This window comes from Semicossyphus pulcher, unplaced genomic scaffold (genome assembly GCF_022749685.1).
Source record: "Semicossyphus pulcher isolate SPU_LCO1_2020_fin unplaced genomic scaffold, fSemPul1.0.p SCAF_37, whole genome shotgun sequence".
Lineage (NCBI taxonomy): Eukaryota > Metazoa > Chordata > Actinopteri > Labriformes > Labridae > Semicossyphus > Semicossyphus pulcher.
Genome location: NW_027211712.1, coordinates 54250 through 76248, shown reverse-complemented (window position 1 = coordinate 76248; position 21999 = coordinate 54250). Strand labels below are relative to the sequence as shown.

General features: G+C 44.9%; 2 protein-coding genes across 4 annotated transcripts; one reads left to right on the top strand and one right to left on the bottom strand.

Annotated features, from left to right (window-relative positions):
* The first annotated feature begins 230 nt into the window (after positions 1 to 230).
* Positions 231 to 4689, top strand: LOC138606762 (tetraspanin-33). 3 transcript variants are annotated; one of them, XM_069679196.1, is made up of 8 exons: positions 231 to 467; positions 1668 to 1725; positions 2273 to 2397; positions 2531 to 2605; positions 2708 to 2803; positions 2883 to 3011; positions 3900 to 4061; positions 4197 to 4689. In XM_069679196.1, the coding sequence occupies exons 1-8, from the start codon at positions 411 to 413 to the stop codon at positions 4338 to 4340; spliced, it is 846 nt and encodes a 281-aa protein (XP_069535297.1). In that variant the 5' UTR covers positions 231 to 410; the 3' UTR covers positions 4341 to 4689. The 3 variants fall into 3 exon arrangements, with proteins under 3 accessions (XP_069535297.1, XP_069535296.1, XP_069535298.1); XM_069679195.1 differs by having other exon boundaries at positions 3900 to 4689; XM_069679197.1 differs by lacking the exon at positions 231 to 467 and having other exon boundaries at positions 1373 to 1839; positions 3900 to 4689.
* A 3905-nt stretch (positions 4690 to 8594) lies between these two features.
* On the bottom strand, positions 8595 to 21818 carry LOC138606740 (excitatory amino acid transporter 5-like). Its single transcript, XM_069679167.1, has 11 exons — positions 21570 to 21818; positions 18385 to 18464; positions 17424 to 17639; positions 14688 to 14730; positions 14400 to 14607; positions 13500 to 13599; positions 10986 to 11219; positions 10700 to 10894; positions 9841 to 9975; positions 9474 to 9576; positions 8595 to 8765 (listed from the first exon to the last, which is right to left on the bottom strand). The coding sequence occupies exons 1-11, from the start codon at positions 21816 to 21818 to the stop codon at positions 8595 to 8597; spliced, it is 1734 nt and encodes a 577-aa protein (XP_069535268.1).
* Positions 21819 to 21999: the final 181 nt, after the last annotated feature.

Below are 21999 nucleotides of genomic sequence, written 5' to 3'. Positions count from 1 at the left end.
ATACGACCGTCGTCCTTTGATGCTCGTCTCTGCTCGTACAGCCGATCTCTGCTGATGTCTTCTGGTGGAAACTGACAGTGATCCTAGCGGTCTTTTGGTTGAGGGTTTTACGATCTCTGCTGTCTGCTGTGTATTTCCTTTAACATTTAATTGTCTGAAACTAAACCTAAACTAAACTGTAGGGGGCGCTCACAGGACTGTTAGAAAGTGAAGTTTCTGATGATGTAGTTCGACAGCCTCCTCCTCCTCCCTCTGTGAGATGACAGGACGACATGCCGAGGAGTGGATGAACCTGACAGCAGGAATGCACGGTGCAGGCCGACACACGTCCGCTCCGTCATGTCAGCAGATATAAACGTGAAACAGACTCTGACTGCCGTGTGACGAACTCCACAGACCTGTGAGAGGAGATGAGAGGATACCGAGCCATCAAGTACACTCTGTTCATCTTCTGCTACTTCTTCTGGGTGAGTGGGGACAGAGTCAGGGGCAAACATGGCTCGCTATTGATCTATTGGTCTGATCGCTCTCTGCACATTCCTCAGCAACATGTTTTCACGCTTTCATGGCCGAGCGGGATCTGAAGGGGAAACGCTGTCAAAGTGTTGCTCTGACTCTAAAACGAAACTTTACAGGGAGAGTGACAGAATAAACCTGTCGCTGAAAACTTTGAAACACTTAAAATGATTTGATTTCACCTGTACATTCATGGCCAACAGGAAGTGGACGCTGAACTTTGAACCCTGGGGTGTTTTTTTAGATCAGTGATATTTTTATGGAAGCTCATTTCTGCCACAAAATCTGAAAAAAAATTAAATAAATAATAATAATAATAATGATAATAATAATAATAATAATAAGACAGTCAAGATTATATGTTACAAAACTACAAGACAAAAGAGTCGTTTTCTTCCAAACGTAGCCGTTAACGTGGACATGCGCCCGATTTGAACCTCATTTCTGTGATTTCAAAACAAATGTTTTTGTGTTCAGTCATAAAAACGAGAGGACGGAAACGACATGACGAGAGCTGCAAATCAAACTTTAGGATCACTCTTTACAAAAGTTGTACTTCATAACATTTCCTCTTTTTTGGCAGAGACAGGCTTCCATACAAATGTTGGAAATGTTTGTGTGACTCTGTGGCAGCAGCTTTAGTTTCCCGTTCAGTTCCTGTAATGACTCTGTTATAGCTGCAGTGTCGGGACGGTCTGTAACCTGATGTCCAGGTGTCACGTCTGTATTCCTCTCACCTGTACCTGCAGAGACACGCCTACACCGACACACAGCCTGTGTTTTGCTTTGTTTGCTTTCGAGTCAGATGATTATTTTACATGTTTCTTTTAATATTTGTATTCTTACATCTTATTTTCATCTGATTCTGTTTCTGATTTTCATTCTGTTAACTGCTCTGCACCGGAATCACCAGAACTAACTCTGTATGAGTAAACATAGTAAACCTACCTGGCAACAAACCCTGATTCTGATTCAGATATCAGCTTCACGTCCGCACAGAAACGGGTCCAGTTAGCCTAGCTTAGCACAAAGGCTGAAAGCAGGGGGAAACTGCTAGCCTCGATTAGCCTGGACATGAATCCTTCTCTGAACTCCAGCTCACACGTTCTCTGTGCTGCCTCCTGATTGACCTTCTCTCTGTGACTCTGCAGGTCGTGAGCGCCGGCCTCATAGCAGTGGGGGTCTACGCCAAGATCGCCAAAGAAAAAAGTGGGTCAGCAGGTCGTAGTAACTACCGTCATGTCCTCTCTGAGGGTCAGGGTGTTAGCTGACAGTTATCTCGAGGCCAGAAACATTCAGGAGCTACGTGTGACTGCAGGGCAGGTGAATTCATCTCATGTGCTTTAACTGCACTGAGGGCCCAACACAGACAGGTGGTGTGTGTCTGTGTGTCTCACATTAAACACACGCAGGCTCAGTGTTCACGTTGTAATAATTATTATTCAGATACTTAAATTATATTTGTTCCTTTAATGTGTTTGAGCAGTATGTACGCAGGATCTCATACACACACTATTTACTGAAACATTGTGTGTGTGTCTGTGTGTGTGTCTGTGTGTGTGTGTGTGTGTGTTATAAAAACAATGCTCTGCTGATAACATTCCTGAGGATCAGCCAAAAAAACATTAATCAGACAAGTTTCAACTTTTACTCGCTGTGACGTGTGAGGGTTACAATTTAAACTGTGTGTGTGTGTGTGTGTGTGTGTGTGTGTGTGTGTGTGTGTGTGTGTGTGTGTGTGTGTGTGTGTGTGTAGATGTGGTGGACACTCTGACAGTAGACCCCGCTCTGCTGTTGATCGTTGTTGGCTCGGTGATGTTCCTCATCACCTTCCTCGGATGTTTCGGGGCGCTGCGTAACGCCACCTGCCTGCTGAAGACGGTACGACTGATCACTGATCGGCTTCAGTCGATCGTGTTTTATTGATTCTGTCGCTTCAGTCGATCGTGTTTTATTGATCACTGTGAGATGTTTGCTCTGCAGTGTTTTAACCAGCTGCAGTTTGTTCCTGCAGTTTCTGGCGATCCTGACGGCGATCCTCCTCCTGCAGGTCGCTGCTGGAGTCGTGGGATACCTCTTCACTGACATGGTAACATCCCGCCGCTCTGATGACATCACTTCCTGCTGCCTTTTCTTTATCAGTTAACTCGAACCAAAGAAGCAACAGAAAGCCTAACTTGTTGTTGTTCAGGTGATGGAGAGGACGGAGAGGCTGATAATGAAGGCCATCGTCCGCTACAGGGAGGACCCGGACCTGGAGAACGCCATCGACTTCATCCAGAAGAAGGTGAAGAAGAAGAAGAGCAATTGGATGACTGAGAGGCAGAGTCTTCTTCGTTGGTATTAAAGGTTTGATGTGTGTGCAGTTTCAGTGCTGTGGAGTGGAGAGCTACGAGGACTGGTCCCAAAACGTCTACTTTCAGTGTGTGGACTCTAACCCCAGTCTGGAGGCCTGTGGGGTTCCCTTCTCCTGCTGCGTCGGCCTGCAGAACCAGGTCAGAACCTCGGACTGTACCAACCTGTCTGGTTCCTCACAGGTGTTTGAAGGTGCTCTTTATTTCAGCTCCGTCAATCATGTAAGTTTCAGTCCTGCAGGAGGACGTGTGTGTGTGGAGCTTCAGTTAAACATCCTGTGAGATTCACTGTGATGACTCCAGTTATAAACTATCAAGTCAGTGACTCAGCGCCATCATAGAACATAATTATAATAATGTTGCTGCTTAATGATGATAATCAAACAGATGTATTTTATGGTTTTGTGGTTGAAAGGTGTGAACGAACCTGCGACACACAGAGACACACACGTTCACCTGTCCTGTAGATGAACTTCACACCGTGTTGAGTTTGTGGTGAAGTCGTAATAAATACATTAAATGTGTTTCCTGAGTGAGAAACAGGCGGTGAGGAATCGTCTGCATGTGTTCTTATGTGACCTGCTGGCGTCCTCTAGTGGCCGCAGAGTTCATTACAGCGTCAGTCTGTAACGACACCTGAATGATGTTGTGAAAAGTTGCACACATCCAAACAGGTGAATAAATCTTTGTGTTCATGTGACACATCGATTTCTGACGTTTCTCTGAAATCTTAAATATTTCTTTTACATAAGAAATCGAACAAAACTTTGTGTCAGTGTCGCTCCAGGTGTAACAAACGTCACCTCATGCAGACGTCCTGTAGCTCAGAGATCCATCTGTCTGTCAGTGTTTATTTACTGTGTGTGTGTGTGTGTGTGTGTGTGTGTGTGTGTGTGTGTGTGTGTGTGTGAGAATGACCTTAAACACCTCTCACACCTGTGTGTGTGTGTGTGTGTGTGTGTGTGTGTGTGTGTGTGTGTGTGTGTGTGTGTGTGTGTGTGTGTGTGTGTGTGTGATTGTCCTGTGCAGACGGTGCTGAACACCATGTGTGGTTACGGGGTGCAGCAGCTGGAGGAGAGTTCGGCCGGGGAGGAGGTGTTCACCATCGGCTGCCTGGAGAAGATCGTCTGGTGGGCAAAGAACAACCTGCTGCTGGTGGCCGCTCTGACCGGCGGCCTGCTGCTGCTCGAGGTGAAAACAGACTGGAGGACGCGTTCAGTCCACAGTCAACAAGATCGATTGATCCATCGGGTTAATGAGGGAAGACGTACTGAGTGTGGACAGATTCAGTGCTGGCCTGTTTCTCACGTGTGTCTCCTCCTGCAGGTGGGGATGATCGGTCTGGCTGCTGCTCAGGTCTCCTGGATAAAAAGACGCCAACGAGAGAAGAAAGAATTTGAATCTAGAGCCAGGTCAGACAGGAAGGACAGCTCCTGGTATCCTGCTTTTGCAGACTTTGATGATTATTAATATCAAACAATGTGATGAACAAGCTGTTGTCCTGGGTCGGATTAAAAAGCTGAATGTTAGACGGAGCGAGTGATGCTCTGTTCACACTGTGAATAGTTCATGTATGTGATGTGTGACAGCGTGTGAACAGGTTACTACCTCATGGAAACCTTCTGTCCTTCATGTTTCTAATAAAGTGAGTCATTAGGTCATCGTTCGCACTGAACAGCATCTGCACATTAAGCATGTGTTTGTTGTGCAGCTCGTGCCACAGCTGTGAAATGATATATTTTTATATTACAAAGAGCTTATTGAAAATGAACATGTAAAGTGTTCTCCGTGCACAGGAGATGTTTTGTGTATTAATGTGTATGTTGAGAATAAAGCTTCAGTTAATTCTTAAACTCTCCCACAGCTCAGATTTTTTGTTGGAAAGTTCTCGTGTATTTTATCTTCTCACATCAGAGCACAGACAGAGTGTACCTGCAAGCAGCCGAGTGCTCTGCTGGTGACCCCTACAGGCTGCAGGGAGAATTACACCAACAAATAAGACTGAAGATGCATCCACGCTGCAACCATTCAACTCTTCAGAGATTCAAAGTCCTCCGTTAGTCACAAGAATCCTGCATTCAATACTTTAAGTGAAAGTTTTAGCATTAAAATACATTTAAATATCAACATTAAAAGGACGTAAGGCCCGTTAGAGGCTGTAAGTAAATAAAGTTATCACATGACACAAGTTAAAAGTAGAGAGCAGCTTCAAATGGAGTTACCAAAGTAAAGCACCTCAAACCATCATCTACATTTAAGGTTTAATTGATTCTAATTGACTGAAGCTTCAGATTTACTGGACTGGACTATTTATTTATTTGTATTTATTTATTTCGGTCAGTATTAACAACAGCTCTCCCCTTTAAAAGAACCACAGAAGTTATGTAAACATTCACATCGATACATTTGGGAATAAACCAACCGAAAGGTGCGGGCTGAAGCTGGTGCTGGGACATTTAATATGCAGTGAACTCAAAGACAAAGCGACCCTCTGCTCTGAGCGCTGACGCTCTCCGTACACGTCCTTGAGCAGAGAAACTCCCAGCATGCAAAGGCCGGAGACCCCCCTGTAAACCCGGCTAATCCCTGTTGTTCCTTCTTCGCTCATTAAGACTTCATTGTGACTTTAATCTGTGGTGGAGGATTAGCAGCCGAGGCACCTGTGGCTGCGTGTCGTCGCAGGGATTCGGTCCCGTGCAGCCTCACGTTCGCTTGATTGGATTAATAACAGCAGCGCTCTGTCAGTGAGCTAAGAATAGCAGCAGTGACGTGTCCGGCTGAGTACTACTACATGTGAGTTTTCTCACTGATTCTAGGATCAATTTAAAGTTTTCTCTGGTTTAATACATTTTTTGTCAATATTTTTTTTTACATTAAAATCAGTCTTTTTCTCCTCCTTTAAATCTGTATGCTAAACTATGCTAACCATGTTTGGCTACAGATTTTTAATTTAATAACAAATAAATATGTCTCTGTTTTCCTGGAGTCAAAAGAAAAGATGGATGTCGGTGCAGATAGATCCAGAACGTGTATAAACTAGCTTAGCTTAGAAAGTGCTAATCTGGTTCCTTCAAAAGAGTAACATTACACTTTTAACAAATATCACGCTGATCGCACCAGAAAGTTACACTATTTATACGTGTCTGCGAAATATCTCTTGATCAATCTTGAAGGAACAGGGAAAGTCTGCAGAATAGTTGGTGAGCTAACCATGAACATGCTAGCTAAATGGGATCATGCTAGCTCTAGTCAGTAACAACTGTTCTCCAAGCTAGCTCTGTCTTTAATAAGACGTGAAGCTAACTTTAGAGGCTGTCTTCCTGGGTTGAACATTAGCGTTAGCCAGTTGAAAAACAACTTTGACTGACTAGTGCAAACATGTCTGGCTAGGTTAGCTAAACTGGACATTGTGATGACTGGCGCCAGCACGTCTCTAGCTGGCTTGGTTATCAAACTTTGAAAACATTTTTTACTGACTTGTGCTAACATGTTCCTTGATTGCGAGGTTAGCAACAAGCCACACTTGTTTGTCAAACAGCCGAACAAGAACGTCCCGTCATCACCGAGCTAACACCACACAAACACTGTGCTGTCCTCTGGTGAGACCAAGCTGCCTGACTTTGTGTTGCATCTTGTTAGCTAACAAGACACCTTTTCCAGTTGGAGTTGGGTCTATTTATTGATTAAAAAGTAAAAAGATAAGATAAGGCTATATGAAACACGGTTTCTCTTTGAACCAGGGTGTTTAGGAGTTTTAGGCCAGCAGCTCTCAGTCTTTGTGCTAAGCTAGACTAAACACATACTGGACCTTGTTGGCTTTTGAGAGACATGTAAACATCGTCGCATCATGTTCAGTAACAGCTCAGTTTGTCTGCATGTAAGAAAGGATCAGATATATGAACACAGTGTTTATTTTTAAATACAAATGAACACAAGTCCAAAAACACGTCTTTAAAAAAAGACAAAGTAGTTACATGATGTGGTTTGATGAAAAGTTTGCTTTGGTAACAGGTGTGCGTTGGCAGGTTATTATTGAGGTTTGTGGGTTATAACAAAGGTTCACAGTCACATTAAGGCAGGTCTACATAAACAGGACTAATATAACAGAGAGAAGTTCAAGGGGCACTTCACCGGAACAAAATGTGAGGACTGTTGAAATACATGATCCGCTTAGCTTAGCTTAGCTTAGCTTGCGTACAAATTGTGTAATGTTAACCTTATACTTAAATTGATCCTGTCTTTTTAGACTGATTACTTACGTTATCAGTAATGTCTCCCCAATATCTGATGTCGGTAAACAATATGTAAACAACGTGAGGTAATGTGTGCAGTAAAGTAGTTCTCAGTAACTGTAGTCATTCGAGTCAACCGGCTCAAACTTGTGAAATCACTATTATTGTGATCGAAACCTTACAGTCCAGTTTTGGCTAATTGAACAGACGAGTGCGTTGTCAGACGTTCTCATGAGATGTCTGAGAGGAGCGGCAAAGAAGTGACGTTAGCTTAAGAAGTAGACTGATGTTGCAAACAGAGACCAAGAAAACTTTGGTTTAGTTCATGTTGTTCCCACTGGAGTCTGACATTATTCTTACTGAATTTCACAGTGTGTTGATAACCTCGTGGTTGTTCCGGAAACATGGAGTCTGAATCTGTTTTGATTCTTAGTAAACCCGGGAGAGACATGAGATTAACTGAAACCTAGCATCTGTTCCCGCTGGCTGCCCATAAACCCGACAGCACTTTGTTTACTCTGTAACAGTCAAGTCCCAACAACACGGGAGAAGAAAATAAAGCACATGGACTTCACATGAAGCCGGTTAGAACGCATGCCCGCATGCTGTCACATACAAACGAGACAAAAGAAGAAGAAGGTCTGTAAAAGTCTGACAGATGAAGAGCACTTGGAATCATTCGTGGAAATGGACGGATTACCTTTTGACCTTTTGACCCTTTAACCCATCTCAGCGTGGGCAGCATCGAGCACCATTCAGTCAAAGGTTTGTTTAACAGCTGAGAGCAAAACCAGCATCACAAAGAAGTCTGTCTGTTCGGTACATCCAACATGAAACACAAAAAGCCCTCCCTTTCAGGATGTCTTTGAAACGTTCAGGAATCAGTTTATTGGCTTGTTTTTAGGAGATCCGCATGTTTTTGTAATTACATCCAAAGTAATCCAGTGTTGTCTCTAGAGCTGTCCTGGGAGAAGCACCAATTTCCAGTTTCAGAGTCACATGACACATGACACGGCCAATCAAGTCCGTAGAGACTCCCTTGTTTTGATTGGTCGGTTGGTGCCGTTAGTTTTCTCTCAACAGGATTTGGTCCATCTTCCAAGTGTCAGACAGGATGATGTACGAGGAAGACATCGTGTTCCCATAATCCTCTGTTACACGTTAGGCTCCCGATCATCCAGGTCTTCAACGGCAACCAGAGATGTTGCCAGATTTCTCCACTTTTTAAATCCCAGCTAGCTTGGTAGTTAGCGTTGATGGTGACTTTGCGTCATGGTCCTTGAATCCAATCCAAGTTTAACCAAATAAACCAGAGTCGCCTATTTTGAACTGACAGCAGTTTCCGCTGCTCAGTTTCCCGTCCAGTTAAGAAGAAGACTCGATCACAACAAAGTCCTCTTCCTAACGCTCCTGTTCAGATGGCACGGTGAGATCTGACCGGACTTGCACAGACTCCCAGGTTTTTTGAGGCAACCTGCTCCGTCCTGTCCGATCACACCTGACAGATGTTGTAGTAGACGGTGTGAGCGTGCCTCTCACTCGCTGAGTCGCCCATCGTCTCGAACATGCTGTCTTTGTGCGTGTGGATCTCGGTCATTGGCACGTCTACGCTGTGGGAGTTGTTGTGAGCGTGAGGATTCTGCGTACCGTAGGACGGTACAGGCTGCGGAGGGAACACAGAGATGCATGTTACCTTCACAGTGAACAGGCGAGGTTCAACCTGTTAAACGTTGAGTCTCAGGTGTTTGTTTAAATGTTTAATGTTTGAACTCTCAGTAACTCTGAGTTAGTAGAAACACAAATGTTAGGCGTAAAGTGCGTCATTCAGGTGCTCAGCACGTTAATGAGCTGTCTCATCCCCTGATGCAGCTCCAACACTGAACTGGTAAGTGATTTAAAGTGATCAAGTTAATCAATTCTGTTAAATAAACAGGTGTTGTTCTTATCAGGTGTTATTAATGGACTTTTCTGCCTGGACACAAGAACCACAGAGAGTAGAGCATAACAAGGACCAGCATGGGATCAAGATGAGAGCAGAGCTCTAATCTGTTGTGGTTGTTTGTCCAGCCTGAGAGACGACTCCGCTGTAATCTAATCCAAGCCGACAGGTGTGAATGAAGTAACAGCTCACAGGTGTAATGGGAAGGTTGATGTGTCCTCCCAGCAGTTATATAAGAGCTGTTCAGTTTGAGACGCAAACAAGAACAAAAGGTTTCCTCTTTCTGACTTTATGTGAGGACAAAGCTAAAGTGCTAATGTGAAGACGGACTTTAAAATGAAATCACTTCTCATGTAAAATAATCAGAATGTCAGAAACGACAGCCTACGTCGAAGCACTTCTCCAGGTGAAAACCACAGAAGGTGTTTTCACCTTTCCTGTTGTGTTGAGGGGGAAATCTTTCCGACAGAGGTGGGCGATGATTCCCGCCGCCAGAGCGTCTCCCAGAACGTTGATCATCGTCCGAAAGCGGTCCCTGTAGAGACGGAGGGGACGAGGACACACTGTGAAACTCTGGACACAAGCCTATGGTCCTACTCTCCTGCTGTTACTCTGCAGAGTAGGCCTACAGATAACACATGATGAAATATGACCCATTGTTATCAGCAGGATATAAAGTAGGTCGCTCCAGGTTGACACGCAGCATGTTGATAGCTGTGATACAATAATATACTGTACAGTGATCAGTGCTTTACTGCTCACAAACAGACCTCTCTGCATAACGAGCACAGTTACTCACAGGATCCAATCGATGGCCACGATGAGTGTGATGTCATCTGGAGGCAGCCCTACTGATGTCAGGACTATCACCATGGTAACCAGACCGGCCTGAGGAATCCCCGCTGCACCGATGCTAGCCGCTGTCGCTGTGATGCTGCAGGACGGACAAACACACATGAGGACAACAGAAGAGAAGCATGAAGCCTGTCAGAGATCCTTTCAATCAGAGAATCCAGTCTGACCTTTAACCCCAATGAGCCACAGCAGACAGAAGAAAGGTGTCTCATGCAGAGGACTCAACAGTCCAGTGTGTGCAGCCATTTGATGATTAAGGCCATTATGTCACTGTGTTAGCATCACAAGCTAGCAGGGCATCCTACTTCAGACCACTGTTGTGCTCATTCTGTGTCCAACAGCGAGGGAGCGTCCAACCATGGCGTCACATTCAGTGAGGACGATTCAGGAGTGCTGCACACTCTTTAAAGCATATGTGATTAAGCTATACACTACAACATGTATTGAATTAAAGCAACTTCATTAACCGAGCTTGTTTTGTACGTTTGTGTGCGTACATCACCGCATCGTCAGCATACAGCTTCATTTGACCTGTTTCATCCCACATGCTGTTTCAGGACAAACAGAAGCTAGAGGGTTGCAGGTTAGCTAAAGTTGGTCCAAGTATAAGCTCTCTTATGTCGCCCATGGTGGTAAATATTTGATTAAGAACAATCTCATATTGTTTCTTGATGTTTTGATAAAATGTTTCTATTTCAGAAAATGTGAAAACCGTTCCTACTCTTCCTCTTCTTCTCGCCCATGGTGATCTAAAACCCCCTGAACTGTCTGAGAGAAAGTTGAAGTATGTCTGTGTTGTTTACCTGATGGTGACCAACTGGCCAAAGTCCAGCTCATAGTCGTTAACCTGAGCAATAAAGATGGCCGCCACAGCCTCGTACAGAGCTGTGCCGTCCATATTGATGGTGGCGCCCACAGGGAGGACGAACCGAGCGATCTGTCGGTCAACGTGACAGTTTTCCAACAAACACTTCATGGTGATGGGCAGCGTGGCCGAGCTGAGAAGAGACAGTGTTCAGATAAAACTTTAATACAAACCTGAACGCAGGCAGACCAGCAGGTTAAACTAGGACTGGTGTGGACTCTGACCTGGAGGAGGTCGCCAGGGCGATCACCATGGCCTGCAGCAGCCCGCGGATGTAGGCAAAGGGGTTCTTCCTGGTGAGGATGAAGTAGAAGAGAGGGAGGAGGATGAGTCCGTGGACGAAGAGGCCAGCGAGCACGGTGATGCCGTACCAGCCCAGCTTCTTCCCCAGCGTGCTCGGGTCCTGCATGTCCAGGATCTTCCCCGCCACCAGGAAGACAATCCCGAACGGAAAATACCTGAGAGGAGAGGACAAGAAGTCTTTTATAGCTGAGACATTTTGTGACTTTATATTCAACCTGAGGGAAAGATTCAAGCAACACAGACCTCAAGATCTTCATCAGAGCAAAGCAGAGTTTGAAGAGTGGAGGTTTAAGTGCAGAAGGTTGATAAATATGACGGCATGCATGAGTCACGGTGAAATACAGTGAAATCATGATATCGTTATGTTTGGTTGGAGCCTGATGTTCTAAACTCAGAAGGACACCCTGTACGAAACAATCAACATGTGCAGGTGTGTCGTTTTAGCAGGAGCAGATCGAACAGCCAGTGTGTGTGTGTGTGTGTGTGTGTGTGTGTGTGTGTGTGTGTGTGTGTGTGTGTGTGTTTTCAGTGTTCAGGTCCTCAGGGTCTTTAATGTGCTCGTGTGCTGCAGCAGGACAGACGACCTTTCACGCTCACATTCACACCTACGGGCGATTTCTTCGGACTATGGGAGGGAGCCAGAGTACTCAGAGGGAACCCAAGCATGCACGGGGAGAACATGCAGACTCCACACAGAAAGGCCCACTACGTCTGAACCGGGACTCTAACCAGGAACCTTCTAGCTGTGAGGCCACGGCGCTAACCACTGCATCACTGTGCCGCCCCAAAAACAACATCCTGTAATTTGATATAAACTACACAAACACGGGACGACTTCACATGATTGTATCTTTTTGTTATGTTGTGCTTTTATATCAGCAGCAGATGAACTCTCTAACGTGGGACGTCGGTGCAAACAGATTTAAGTCTTGTGCTTCAGCTTCAGAGCAGGATTTGTGCAGATAGGTTTAACAGCACTTTGAGTAATCTCATCTTGCTATTATCTACGGCCTCGTGGTTTCGTTATGTTGCTTTCACACCACAAACACACTTCATCAGAGTTCACCTGGAAACTGTCCTGTTGTTTGGTCTGCACCAGAATGTGATTCAAACTTTTATACAAGAACAAACGAGAAGTTCTAAAACGTTTACCCCTTTGTTTCTCAAAACCTCATGAAAACCAGAATGCACCACTAACAGCCTGATGATGCTGCTCTCTCCTCTCATTGGTTCAGGGCAGAGTTAAAAAAGACCAGAAACAGATCCGGAGGAAGCTGCTGTCTGCCCAAACTTCAAGAAGCTCCTCCTGGGTCGGACCTTCATCTGTTCTCTCTCTCTCTGTTAGGCTATTTTTAATGTATGATTTGTGCATGAGGGTGATTGATCACTATTTCACTTTAATAAAGATACCGGCCTGCATGCAATTCTTGTCCTCACCATTAAAGCGTGGGGGCGCTATGTCTTAAACGTCACTTGACAGCCATGAAAGAGAGTGGCGGTAAATCCACACTGAAGGCTGAACAGCGCACATCCCTGGGCCTGTTTAAAGATGTTCAACTTGTTGAGGGCAGGGGAATCAACCGGCGTCAGTTGTATCAGTCTGTGATTGACGGCCTTAAAAGGCGAATGCCGGAATCAGACCTTGTCCACATGTTAAAACCCCTGGATAAGCACTTCTGGCCACAGGAGCGCATCGCATTGATCCTGTATGGAGAAAATGAAGTACGGACACTAGCTAAAAAACTCGGCGAGGCAGCTGGAGAGGCAGTTGATGAGTTCCGCGACTGGAAGTTACAAGATAAAGCACCAGGCAAAACACTGGAAAGCTTTGTACAGCAAGCAGGACGTATCTCCCCACCTCATCAGAGTGTGAGAGGGTTGTGTGGTCGCTTCTGTTTTAGGTGAGGGCTAATCTGTAAACTGTATTATTAACTGTCAGCACTGTGTTGTATATGATGTTGCTGAGGATTGGATCTCTTGTAGGCAGCCTGGCCGAGTTTTTTAAAATTATGATGGTCATGCGTGTGTGGTGTCACTGACTGGTTTGTTGACGCGTCTTATAGTATTTCAGAGGTTATTTTGCGCGTGTTAATGCGGACTTGATTCCTTGTAGCCAGACTGGCATGTTTTGGTTTTGATTCAGATTCGATGCGTGTGTGGAGGTTGGATGTGATCTGTGCTTATATGTGCTGACATAACGCAATAGGCGTACAGGCTTATAGTAATGGATGAGTTTTGAGTGTGTGCGTGCGTGTGTGTGTGTGTGTGTGCGCGTGCGCGTGCGCGTGCGTGTGCTGTGTGCTGTGTGCGTGTGTGCGTGTGTGCGTGTGCGTGTGTGTGTGTGTGTGTGCGCGCGTGTGTGTGTGCGTGTGCGTGTGCGTGTGCGTGTGCGCGTGCGTGTGTGTGTGTGGCGTGTGCTGTGATTTCCTTCTCACCAGACGGCAGCGTTGATGATCTTCATGACGCACTCGTTGATGCACTGACAGACGTTAACCAGAGGAGCTCCTCGCTCTCCCATCCTGCCCAGCAACAAGCCTGCAGCAACAACACGTTATTAATGTCAGGATTACTTCAGTATCTTTGTTGTTTATGAGAATATTTATCTGAAAGATCAAAGAATCGTCACAGAGTTTCTGATGGCCACACCTACAAAACCAGAAAAGTGCCCTCAGTCTGGGGGCAGGTGGGTGGAGAACAGCCCCCTCCCTGCCCGTCTCCCCTCCTAAACAATGAAGTGTTCACTCTCACTATTTCTTCCCTTCCAGGCTCCCTTACAGTCAGGAAGGTAGTGAAGGTGAAAAACATGGATTCATCCATCTCTCGCTGTGCCTAACTGAAACGACATCTTCACATGCTTCGGTTTAAATCCAGACCAAACTTTCCATGTTCAGTTTATGAACCACAAAAAGCCGGAAGTTGGGCCTGCAACGAGGTACGGTTTGTTTTTACCTGAGCTGATGTGTGGAGACAATGACGGGATTAAACAGTCAATAGAACTCGTGGTGAATCACTGTAGCCATGTGAGTTTGTGAGGATACGAGCAGCTGAATCCAGCCCCTATGGTGTGCTGCATTGGCCTGGTCTCCCTCAGAGAACACAACACAATCTTCCTGGTTTAGTAAAGGTTGAACATAAGTAATAACATCATCGTGTCAGCTCCCCTCGTGGCTCACACTTTGCTGACATAATAAGAAAACTGCAGAAACCAAAGCGCAAGGGATTATGGGTAGAAGAATGTCTGGACTGATGCTCACACAAACACTCCACAAACGTCTGTGCAACAACCACATCATGCTTCATCTGATGATGTAAAGGTGAAGCATGGTTCTGCTCACCCATGGTGGCAGAGAAGATGACGATGCCCAGAACGTTCATCTGCTGGCTGGTGCCGGGACTCGTCTTGTACAGGATCTCTGGAGGGGGGGTCAGCTCCAGGTACACCGTGCGGCCTTTAGGGTCACTCTCGTCGGGGAAGACGTAGACGAAGTTGGGCTGGATGGTTCTGGTGGGGACTTTGAGGATGGGGATCAGGTCTGTTTTGTACTGAAAGAACACAGCGGGTTTGTTACAGGGTGGAGGTTTTAAAGGTGACTAAATGATCTGTTACTGAATGCTGCTGTTACCTGCTGAAACGTGGCCTCGATCAGATTCGAGGGAACCATGTTCCTGCAGACCAGCAAAGAAACACATTGTTATTCTCTTTAAGGTGAAGCAGATCAAGCAGAGTATCAGAACATGTGAAGCAACTACTCTGCTAAATGCTAATCAATGGCATCAAAAGCCTGAAACTGATCAATCAAAAAACAAATGACTCCACACCAGCAGAGGCAGTTTTGTGCAGACAAACACACACACACACACACACACACACACACACACACACGTCTTAAAAACACTTCCTCCTTCCCAGGGACATTTAAAATCTGTAAATCTCTGGCGGGCATTCTGCCTGAGCTAGGAGCCATAAAGTGACCCCCATGTTCTTCACAGGAGATGTTATTGGACATAACATAGACATTAACAACTCTCGTACAAACTCCTTTTCTGTTTGTATTTTGTTCGAGCTCGTGATGCAACTTTTAACTTTACATTCAACAGTAGTAACATCAGGTGTGAGCCAGCAGGATGGTTAACACAGCTGAAGGCAGGCAGTCATTCAGATCACACGACCTTCAGCGGGGTCGGAGGTCAACGGGATGATGATGCGATGGAGCGGCTCGTGAGCACGGTCTGCCAACGTGCTGCAGCAGAGATCACTGCTTCTCTGCGACGCTGACTCGGTTAATCTGTCACTCATCCCCGCAGGATTACTAAAAATACAGTGATCAGCCCCACTCTAATTGGATTGATGTGTGTGAGAGAGTGTGTGTGTGTTTGTGAGTTTGTGTGTGTGTGTGTGTGGGTGTGTTTTCTATCATTTGTTGATCAGGAGTCCGGTGGATTCTTTATTCTCGTTTCTGTCAGTTAAAAACACTGAACCCTGTCCATCAGAGAGCGTCAGAGACTCGTGTGACGTCTGACTCACAGGAGGACGATCGACAGTTTGTGGTTTATGATTGACTTGCTGATCAGCTGATTTCCTCTCCAGTCTCACAGTGACCAGCAGCTGCACACACGGTGAAAGACAAGACGTCACACCAAGTTTAACCTAATCAACTATTCTCCATTATGATCCATTAAACCGACATGCTCTCAAACTCTCACTGCTTTCATGTCAGCTACCCTGATTCCTCTGAGTGGGCACTAAATCCTTCATCACTGTCACTCGGGATCTTCTCAGCCATCTCGCCAGCCTATAGGCGTTGGGCGTTGTAGGAGCGCGCTCATCGTCACTTTTTGCTACAACATGGGAGCTTTGATGCTCGGCTGAATCCAGAGACGGGGTTGTGATGTCCTTTGTTAGCATGCTGGCTGTATCCTGGCAGACACTTGAATGGTTCAATAAGAGACTGTTTGTCTGTGCATGGCCCTGCAAACACTTCCTCTGCTCTAAATGAAGCATTACAGGATTGCATTTCACTGTGACTGCCGTCCACAAACGCTCAAACCAACAACAGCTTCACCGATCTTTCAGTAATCACACTTTAAAGAGTCTGCTCCAGTGCAGCTCCATGAACTCTGACCTGCACATACAGAACAATCAGTTGGGACTTAACCTCTGCTTTAACTAAGAGATGGACAAAAAGAGAAGGGACAGTCTCTTGGAGAAATATCAGCATTCTGCAGCTAGCTTAGCAACAGTCTGCTAGTAGCTAAAGTGTCTGTTCAGGCTCTGTGAGCAAACAAACACTGACAGACATCTTTAATCTGCTCTCTAAATCTGTTTGAAGCACTGCTCAGTAACTCTACACCCGTCAGCCATCTGCTGAGTGCTGTGTTGTAGTGATGCCTTAACTGTGACACGTTCGCCCAGAAGAGCTTTAATGTCTATTAAAGCAAAGAGTGGGACAAGATTCCAAACTGAGACAGTCAACAGGAAATATCTGAGCCCGCCTGTCTACATGCAGGGGCAATATTACGGGAGTGATGCCCATAAAAGGAGTGATGCCCATAAAAGGAGTGAAGCCTAAACAAATCATATCAACATACACATAAAGCTCATTGTGGCTTCTACAGAATCGTCTTTAGGCTCCTGCTAAAATCCAAATAATCCTGCAGACTCGCAGACTTTGTGAGCTCATTCCCCGACATGAAGCACAAAGAAACTTTGCTTTTCAATCATCCAGCACAAACTCCCAGAGCGGCTGCAGAGCTGTGTCATCATCAGGCCAGTTAAAGAGAGGGGGATGTCGGTGGTGGATTGACATCAGATTCTTTATATCCTATCATTATATTTAGATGAAACAATCCCAGCAGCAGAGACAGAGAGATTCTGATCGTCTGCAGAGAGAGCTCTTCACCTTTGGGAGTCTGTGAGGCAGCTTTGTGAACAAGTAAGGAAGCTGTTTTGGTGTTTTTGTGCAGAACAATTAAGAATAAAGACAAGTAAAAGACTTAAATAGAACATGATAAAAATAGGCAATAAGAATAGAAATATAAAAAACAACACGTATAACACAAAATATGAACAACAGGTGTGATTAAAATCTGTACAGGTGTGCAGGGGTGAAAGTGCAAAGTGCAGAGAGGTGGAAATGAACACAGTGCAGCGTGGGAGGACTCGTCCCCGGTACATGAGGTGCACACTGCACCAGGTTAATCACCAGGTCACCATAACATCACACCTGTACACCTTTGTGGTTCTGGCTCTATTTTCATCAGTGTGTGATGATCAGATTTGTTTCCTCAGAATGTGTAAACAGGCCAGCGTCCTGTAACTCCCCCCAACCCCATCCCCGCTGACCTCTGACCCCTCTCACCTGATGAGGTCGAGCAGGGCGTCGGCAGAGGTCATGACCGGCCCCCCTCCCAGACGGTTGCTCTCCATCTCCGTTCCCACGCCGGGTTTGATGATGATGACGAGCACGATGCCGACCACCACGGCGATGAAGGTGGTCCACAGGTAGTAGGTGACGGTGAGGACGCCCATTCGACAGCACGCCTTCGACTCCATCGACGACAGCCCCGACATCAAACTGCACACACACAGAGGCATTCAGGTGTGTTAGCCTAGCTTAGCACAAAGACTGAAAGCAGAGGGAAACTGTTAGCTCCTTCAAACAGAAACAAATGAACGATGCGATGCCTTGAATTCACTAAAATTATCTTTATTGTTCATAAACCTTCCACAGTCCCTGATATTACCCACAATTCATTGCAATGCATTCGTTTTTGTAACAGCCACAGTCTAATCTTTACCTTTAACTATTACTACAACAAACACGTATATTTTGTCTGATGACATCACTGTGACATCATCAGGCCAGAGATGACATCATCAAACATTTCATTGGCTGCAGAGGACTTACAGGGACCAGGAAACTGAACTAAATGTGAAATAAATCAAATAAATAAATCTTTTTCTCAGCAGTTTATGCTCTGATTTCAAATGTCCAAACGTCTTTGAATGCACCGGCAGAGAGATGCATTCACAGTCCCTGCTCTGAGCTGCATGACAACATGATAATAACATAACTTTATCGAATGAACGCAGAGTTAAGTACATGAAAAGAAAGGAATTGAACTGACAGATGCTTTAAAAATATAAATGCGTTTCATCAGATCAGAACCTGAACAAAATATAAAGATCAAGACACCTCAGAGAATCCAGTTCACACTCATAACATGTTGCCTCCATTCTCGCTCTCTTCCTGATGTGTTTCTGATCACTTCCTGTCCCGCTGTCTCCTGTCACACAACATGTTAAAAACATGTACGCACCTGGACGTGATGAGAGGAAGGATGAGCATCTTCAGCATCCTCATCAGCAGCTCTCCGGGGAAGGAGAAGTAGATTTTTGCCTGTGGGGATAAAAGTGACACATTTGACATCACACATCATCCTTTCAAAATAAAAGCTGAGAGAACAGCTTTGTTAAGGCTCTCTCTCTGTTGTCCTTCTGATGGCTGAGGGAGGTGAATTCAAAAGTGGACATGAATTTTAAACGATGGACCTGACTGCAGAGACAAGGTGCTCTGATATGATATGTATTAAAAGAGTGTAAATGCTGATTTAACTGAGCTTTACTGAAGGAAAATAAAAAAACCAGAATGTGAAATGAGGCCAAACGTCTACGTGTTCCCTTGACCTCCATGTTTGGTCCTCTCTGTATTCAGCCGATGATGAATAAAGTCTCTTTAGAGCAGCGAGGATCAATTCTTCCTGGAAAGACACTTCACGGACGAGCTATCTTTAGCTCACAGTTCAAACACTCTGTTTATCGTGCCGTAGTTCTTCTAAAGGCCGGAGCTCGCTAAAGTTTGCTGTGATGAAGATTCAAGATGCTGATTAAAGAGAGGATTCATCTGACTTAGGCTTTTGTTGTGATCTGCTTTTGTGACACGAAGGTCGCGAGTCCAAATCCCCCCAGCAGAACCGCCAATACATTTATGTTACAGTGTTACAGTGTAACAGTTGTGGTGTATTTCTGTCCTCACTAAAAGAAAGCACATTTAAATAAGTGTCTTTCTTAGGTTCCCAGAATAACCACGGCGCGCCTGAGCTCAGTGTCTTTATTCACCTGCCTGTGTTTTGTTATTTAATGTGAACTAATCTCACAGTCAGCAGAGCAGACACAATCGGCTCTAACAGACGAGGAGAAACTCTGACGGCCATTAATTGAATGGAGGGATTAATGAGGGTGGATTTGGAGTGGCTGAAGTGTCCCTCGTTGTTGTTAATGCTCCCTGAAACTGTTTTTCTGCAGGAACAGCATGTACCTGCCCGCTACCTGCACAGAATTAGTCCATTTAAAGGCAAGTGTGAACATGGGGAGGGTGGAACTTTTGTTTACATTCAGTGTTCCTCACTAAAAGTACACAAATCACTGATGTGAAATTTTTCAATACATAAAAACCGGACACAGTGAACTTAAGTAGAAGACAAAAAACAGACAACAAGAATAAGATCTAAAAAAGCAATATAATGACATATGCAAACCAGGTGTGATTAAAGAGCTGAGAGATGTGCAGGTTTGTGCGAGATGATGTGTGATGTGCAAATATTTAACAGTATGAAACTAAAAACAGACAGTTTGTAGCCCAGTGTGCGTTAATGTAGCGCATGAATCTAGTGCAGTTTGCTAACTTTAACATAAAACTAGCTGCTAGCAAATATTGGCTAGCGACGTCTTGGGGAAACATTTGCAAGTGGGGAGGCGAGCCTTAGCTCGATAAAAAAGGACAGACGGGATTTGATTATTGATGACCCAGTGAAAAAGCTACGTGTGGAGATCCCCCACGCAGGGAGGGGGATGCTGAAATGTCAACGAACACATGGAAGACTCAGTTTGAAATAGCCAATTTTAGACTTATATGCAGCATTTACTTCCTGTTAGCCAGGCTTATCATTAGCTAACCTTAACCAAACTGTTTAATTAGCCACTAAAGTGATTGTCATCTAGAAAGAGTTCACAAAACACACTAAAGAATCAGTAGCGGTAGCTAACATGTTAGCAAAGCTGTTGTCCACTTCTACCTAGCAGACACAGAGCAACATTAGCATCTGGGACAGAAACTGGTTAAAACATGTTCAGATACTTAGCCAAACTGTTAGCAAACAAGAAACTGATCGCTTTAGCTTGTAAAATAAACAGTATGCTAACTAGAACACAACAGTCTAACTGCTAAAGTGAACTGTTAGCTGGTTTGTTCCACCATCTTTGAGCTGACTGTAAACTGTAAGCTAACCTGAGCAAAATTCTGTTGACTGCAAACCTCAACCAAACACTTTATTTAGCTTCTAACCTGAAGTGAGATCTTCATATGTGACGTAAGCAAAAGTACGCAATTTCTGTCTGTCGGCCCCAAGTGGCGCCATCACTGTGATACACGGCTGTAATTATGGTGAGGACAGTCTTGGTCTCTGTGGGTTGGTTTGCACTTAGTTATTTAGTCTATCTTTGTAAAAAGGGAAATAAGACAGGAGCCTGATGGAAAGAAACAAACTTACAAGTTCTGTTGTTATCATTATTAATGTTAGCGATCAGGCTAACTAGCCAATGTTTCGAGTTTTAGCTTGTTAGCCTCCTGTGCTCGCTTTCATTTCTTAGTTAAATATATTGGCCCATACAAATTGTTGAAAATTGTAGAGAATTAAAAGTTCCCATGAAACAGTCGAGTTTTTAAACAGCATGTTAGGGAGGGATTTGTTCACATTAGCCAAAAGCGCTGAATGTAAGAACATTTAAACACAAACACAGCAACCACCGCTAACTGTTAGCTAGATCATAAGTCCTGAGTGTAGTTCAGGATGAGCTTTCTATTTAGTTTGAGAGCTGGAACAAACTAACAATATGATAACTTTAGAATACATATAAAACAACTGTCACTGTTGGGGCAGGTTTACAAAAGCATCAGAAATATGTGATAACATTTATTTCAACCTGCATTTTAATTTTAATGGAGACTTTGTTGGACAGAGTCCCGAAGGTGTCAACACAGGAGCTTTAGGGTGGACGACGTTCAAAAGGAAGCATAGGAGAGTCACTACAGGAAAGTAAAAGGAAACAATACACAAGGACCTCAAAGAACACTACTGTGGGTCATAATGGGAACTTAATGGATAGTGTAGAGAGAAGACTAAAGAGATGGATCTATACAGGAGTTTACCATGAAGTGTAAGCCCTCTTGGGAATTTTAACCAAAGTAAGAATGAGAAATTTGAAGGAAACTACATTGGAGCAAAAAAGTTCAGAGGAGGAGATTAAAAGAAAGGAACGTTAAATAAACATTCTGACAGGAAAGTTAAGGAAACTATTTTGTACAATTTAAAAAATTATATGTTTAAGATTTGGACACAGGAGCAGAAATCTGAAGTCCTGGCAGGTGAATCTGGACGCAGATTTAAAGAACAGGATGTACCGGGTAGCTAGTTGAAAACATCCGTTTCTGACAGGTGAGTCGTACCTGTGTGGACAGCTGAGTTCCCCTCAGCATGAAGCCCAGCGTGCAGCCGGTGAGCACGGCGATAACTGACAGTGTGAGCAGCCCGTTCCTCTTACAGAAGTCCCTCACATTCCTCCTCAGTTCCCCGTTCGGCAGGCTGAAGACATTCTTCACCCGGTCCCCCATCGTCCTCCCTGCGTCTCCCGGAGCATATGAACTCTGGTCGGAGCGCGCCTCCTCCTCGCCGCTCGGTAGCAGAAGTTCTTCCATGCCAAGTTTTCAGTCAGGCCTCCTCTCTGTACCTCTGTGCTGGCAGGGTGACAAACCTGAGGAAGCCAAAGAACCTTTTCCGCTAAGGGATTAAATCACGCTCTGGTCAGAGGCAACTGCAGCCCTTCAGACCGCCTGCAGGCACTAAGAGGCTTAAAGAGGTGGACTGAGGCCTGACACG

Bases quoted from the DNA above. Each gene is read 5' to 3' on its own strand.
- LOC138606740 (XM_069679167.1), bottom strand. From the start codon at position 21,818: ATGGAAGAACTTCTGCTACCGAGCGGCGAGGAGGAGGCGCGCTCCGAC. The intron at 13,600-14,399 runs GTGAGCAGAACC...TTGTTGCTGCAG, and splicing joins CATCTTCTCTGCCACCATGG to GCTTGTTGCTGGGCAGGATG. The intron at 11,220-13,499 runs GTGAGAAGGAAA...CTCTCCTCTCAG, and splicing joins ATCATCAACGCTGCCGTCTG to GTATTTTCCGTTCGGGATTG.
- LOC138606762 (XM_069679195.1), top strand. From the start codon at position 411: ATGAGAGGATACCGAGCCATCAAGTACACTCTGTTCATCTTCTGCTAC. The intron at 2,804-2,882 runs GTGAAGAAGAAG...ATGTGTGTGCAG, and splicing joins TCGACTTCATCCAGAAGAAG to TTTCAGTGCTGTGGAGTGGA. The intron at 3,012-3,899 runs GTCAGAACCTCG...TGTCCTGTGCAG, and splicing joins GCGTCGGCCTGCAGAACCAG to ACGGTGCTGAACACCATGTG.